The following is a 5000-nucleotide window of genomic DNA, read 5'->3' as shown; positions in this document are numbered from 1 at the left end:
CTCTGACTGACTCGATCAACCGCTGGCCGAGAACTGAACTTGCTAGCCGATTCCAAATGCGTAGAAAGCTAAAGTTTGCCACGTAGAAATTTTCCTCGATTCTGATTGGTCCACGTGAATCACGTGATTCCCCTCGAGTATCGTATGATTCAAGCCGACTCCAGACTTTTTCCGAAATTCGGTCAAATGAAATTTCACTTTCTACTTTCTAAAGATTGATTTATTATTATGGGTTTATTTTTGTTTTGATGAAAAATCTATAGAAATACTGACCATTGCGGAACTGAAAAATGTCTTTGCAAATTATTGGTTGAATTTCTGGCCATGTGAATCAGAATAGTGATGAACTGAAAGTTATTCCCCCACCCCAAGAGAAACGAGGAGAATAATTTCTATTCTCGTTCCTAAACATGAGATCTAGTGTAGATAAGTTGATTAAGTTGATAAGTAAGTCGTTGTATTCGTATCTAGCAAAACGTACCTACCTATTCCTCCCCTTTCCTCGACCTAAACCGATACGGTATTGAACTTTTAGAAGAGATGAAAAATAAAAAATTCATGGAATAAAATTAATTAATCTGATTGTAATGATTGTCGTTACATTTAAAATTCTCCCTTCGTTCTTTTTCTCAAACAAATTTAATGTTTTTTATATGAATAATTTGTTATCATCTGAACCAAAAAAGAGAAGAAGGGACAGAGACTAGAAAGAGAGAGAAAGAGAAAGAGAGAATTTCATTAATTACTTAAGTGAAAGTTTCCTTGCCCCTTTGGCAACCCTTATGAAAGTTTCCTTGCCCTTTTGGCAACCCTAAGTTGTGATATTACGAGTATATCGCTTAAAAATTCCTTTTTATTATTTTTATCCAAAGCTTTCTAGCTTCAAGTTGACTATAAATCATAATAAATAATAAATTTTGACTATCTTCATGCTAAAAAGAATAATTTATAATTAGAGGGGGGAAAAAATCTGAACAATTTTTAATTGTACTAAAAATAATTTTTAATTGCATTAAATTTTAATAATTTTAAATTTTTAATTGCATTAAAAATATATAGTTCCTAGATACTACCTAGAAACGTATAGGTACCTACGTCCCCCCTCCCTAAAGGCGCTTTAACATTGATAAATGACAGGTCATTCGCGCAAATTCCGCTCTACAAATAGGTACCTACGTTTTACCTACCAACTTTAGGGGACTTTTTTGCTGAGAATACTGTTGTTTATACCTACCTACCTACCTACAAAATTTTGAAAATGAGTAAATGAGACAGATACATACCTAGGTAGGTTGAACTGATAAACATGGGATACATATGTACCTATACCAATGTACAATGTACCTAACATACCAGATCATATTAATTTAAGCTAGGTACCTACATACGAGTAAGATTATTTTTTATGTAAGTTCATTATTCCTCATTAATATTACTAAGCAAATGAGTAGGAGGTAGGTTTATTAAGATCTGAGGATAAGAAGACAAAGGAAACGTAGGTGTAGGTGTAGAAGGAGACAAGAAAACAAAAGAAGGTGGTGATTGGGGTGTGAGTAGGTAACAAGATAAAAGGGGAAAAAAGGAGAATAACAAGTAAAACAAAAGGAAGAAGGATAACGACGAAATAAACAATAGAATGAGGAACAGCGAAGACACAAGAACCGTGTTAATGCCAGCGGGTCACAACCTTTTACCAAACAGACGAAGAAGAAGACAAAGAAGAGAGAAAGAAGAATTAGAAGAAGAAGAAGGAGTAGGAGAAAAGGAAGAAGGAGAAGAAGAAGAAGAAAAAAATAGTAAGGAGGAAAAATAAGAATAAACCGTGAGAGAAGGAGGGAGAGACAGAATCAGAGGGAGCCAGGAAGGGATAGAGAACGAGAAAGTGAGGACGGGAGAGAGAAAGAAAGGCAGCGAAAAGAAAGAGAGAGAAAGAAATTACGAAATTGAGGGGGAGAGAGAGAAAAGCAGAAAAAGAGAGAGAAAGAAAGAAATAACGGAACAGAGGGGGGAAGAGAAAGAGAAAAAAGAAAGGGAGGGGGAGAATGAAAGACAAATATTGAGAAAGAAATGGAGAGGGAAAGAGAGGAATGAAAGAAAGAGAAGAGAGGGAAATTGGGAGAAGAAGAAAAAAGCCATTTTCTCAATATAATTAGAAGACATAGGAAAAAGAGAGAGGTACCTAGGTGTGTATGTATTATTTATAAAAGGAAAAATGAAGTGGAGAGATAGAAGCACAAAAAGTATCTATTAAGGAGATGAGAGAGCGAGAGAGACAGAGGGAAAGAGGGAAAGAGAAAGAGAGAGATAGAGTAAGAGCAAGGGAAAAGAGAGTGAGAGAAAGAGGGTAAGAATAAAGGAAAAGAGGGTGAGAAAGAGTAGGTAAGTGAAAAGAGAGTGAGAGAGAGACAAAAAAGAGTGAGAGTAAGAAAGGGAAAGAGAAAAGAGAGAGAGTAAGAGAAAAGAGAGAGAGAAAGAGTAAGAGAAAAGAGAGAGTATATAAGAATAAGTGAAAAGAGAGTTGATGGAAACAGAACTCCTTTACAAATAATCTGTTTCTTTTTCTTTGCAACACCACTCGTTATTTTCAAACAAAGCCAGAACGAAAAAGAAAGCAAATATAAAATGGAAATCTTGCTTCCATATTCTCCAAATCTTTTGTTATCCAAATCTTTTGCTGTCTTTGTTTCTGGAGAGTGTTTGCTTTGCTTCCGATTTGAGTAAATTCTTTTGATCCTTTTCACGTTTCAAGATTTTATTAAAATTAAAGTGTTAAGAAAAATCTCGAGTCCTTTTGACCCATCTTTTGATCCCACACCATCTTTTCTGACAAGAAGAGTTAAATTCTGAAAAGGAGTTTTAATCGGAATGGAAAAATGATATTGTATGGTAGGTCCTTTTTCCACTAAGGCAAGCATCACATTAACGGCATGTCCCTTTTATTTATGTACCGTCAACCCAATAGAGATGCTTGAACCTTTCTTATTTAACGTACCTACGAGAACTACTCTATGACTTAAGATAGAACTCGCTTTTGGGCTAGGCTAAGTTGGTACCTACCAGGTCCCGTTCTGAAAAGGAGTTTTAATCGGAATGGAAAAATGATATTGTATGGTAGGTCCTTTTTCCACTAAGGCAAGCATCACATTAACGGCATTCCCCTTTTATACATGTACCGTCAACCCAATCGAGATTTTTGAACATTTCTTATCTAACGTACCTACGAGAACTACTCTACGGCTTAAGATAGAACTCGCTATTGGGCTAGGCTGAGTTGGTACCTACCAGGTCCCAAATATGTAGATAGAAATGGTAGGTATCATCATAAGGTGTGTCCACACATAGTCTACCGGCCGTCGATCGATGTCGACTGAACAGTCCACACTGCCTCGACGACATAGATTCATCTCGTCGATCGACAGCCGGTCGACTATGTTTGGACACACCTTTAGACAAGATTAAGGATCAGGATGTTAGTTTGAAATGGTAGGTATCATCATAAGGTGTGTCCACACATAGTCTACCGGCCGTCGATCGATGTCGACTGAACAGTCCACACTGCCTCGACAACATAGATTCATCTCATCGATCGACAGCCGGTCGACTATGTGTGGACACACCTTTAGACAAGATTTAGGATCAGGATGTTAGTTACTTACTCGGGATAGAGTCTAGTCCACAGATGGAATCCACCACGGAAAGTTGAGCCAAATCGAATCCTTCCGCTCCGCCCAGTTGTACATAGTCAGGCATACCACGCTTGTCACACTGAAATAGAATGCACAATAATTGACAGCAATTGTTAGACTGATTTATTACTTTCTATTATTAGTATTGCAATTGCTGAATTCTACACTCAATATTCTAGGTGGGTATTTGGGGGGAAAAACCAGCGGTCGGGTGACAGCACGTTCAATGTACCAGTTCCCAATGGGTCACTGAAGTTAATCAACGACTCTTGTGGTTGGTATTCGGATGGGTGACCATCTGGGCAAATGCTTATACTATTGGCTTTTCCCGGCCCCACTTGAGCTGGGTGAGTTAAAATAAATGAAAGTAAGCGGTTAGCTTGTTCCCGAAGTAGGGTATCATTAAAACATCCATCACTAAAACGTAAAACCTTATATACGATCACTAAAGAGTGGAGTCAAATCCCTCCAAAAATGGATTTCAATACCCAATAATTAAAAAAAAAAAAATCCCTTGGCGAGGACATAAAATATTTCTATCTAGATTTCTTCCACCTAACCGCTCTTCCTTTCAGTCTCAGCCTAGCAGTTGGTATAAATTTAATGTGGTAGGTATCTATGACTGGGCTGTTGTTTGGGTACCTAACATAGGTTAGATCAGTGCTCTTCTGACGTAGCGTAGGTACAAGATCAATTTATCATACCTATCCATTTATTACTCTCAATGTCCATTTATTAGTATTAGTACCTAACTGTTTAGGGTAGGGTAGGGTAGGGAGTGCGAAGGGCATCCACTTGTAAAATTTGTAGCCAAAACCAAATGTCAGCCCAAAGCAATCACAATCACCCTAGTTAGGGCTGATTGAGAGGCTGACGACAAACGCCGACCCCGTCTGTACACGGGAAAAGGCAAAAAAGAAAAAGAAGAACGACTTAGCTATCTATAATCTACATCTACAATGCCCATTGACAGCAATAACGATACCAATTATATAACTTTTATAGCCTACCTATGTAGGTAACTAAGTATTAAAATATCCCTGCTGGACGCACCTCTTACATTCCGCACACGAGAGAAGCTGCATCCAGATCTTCGATCTGGGCGGGAAACCAAATTCAGCAGGTAGGTACCTAGCAAGGGTGCCTGAGAAACTTTCAAATTTTACTTTCCCACAAGCTCTATTTTAAATTCTGATTTTCCTTGTTCGCACCAGTGGCGTGTAGTACTTGTTCGCACCAGTGGCGTGTGGTACTTTTGAGTTTGCACTGAATTTGTTTTTCATAGTGCATTGTTGATTGAGTTTATAAAAATTT

At 37.8% G+C, this 5000-nt stretch overlaps 1 protein-coding gene across 3 annotated transcripts in view; it reads right to left on the bottom strand.

Annotated features, from left to right (window-relative positions):
• Positions 1-3620: 3620 nt before the first annotated feature.
• LOC103508010 (corticotropin-releasing factor-binding protein) overlaps positions 3621-5000 on the bottom strand; it is a 36341-nt gene continuing 34961 nt past the window's right edge. For all 3 annotated transcript variants that reach the window (XM_008472537.3, XM_026822728.1, XM_026822729.1), the window contains one exon: positions 3621-3765. In XM_008472537.3, coding sequence (XP_008470759.2) covers positions 3649-3765 — 117 coding nt within the window. In that variant the 3' untranslated portion in view covers positions 3621-3648. The remainder of the gene's footprint in view (positions 3766-5000) is intronic.

The sequence above is a fragment of the Diaphorina citri genome, unplaced genomic scaffold (assembly GCF_000475195.1).
Source record: "Diaphorina citri unplaced genomic scaffold, Diaci psyllid genome assembly version 1.1 scaffold359, whole genome shotgun sequence".
Classification (NCBI taxonomy): Eukaryota; Metazoa; Arthropoda; class Insecta; order Hemiptera; family Psyllidae; genus Diaphorina; species Diaphorina citri.
The sequence above is the reverse complement of the archived record's forward strand: the minus strand, read 5'-3'. Positions and strand labels throughout refer to the sequence as shown.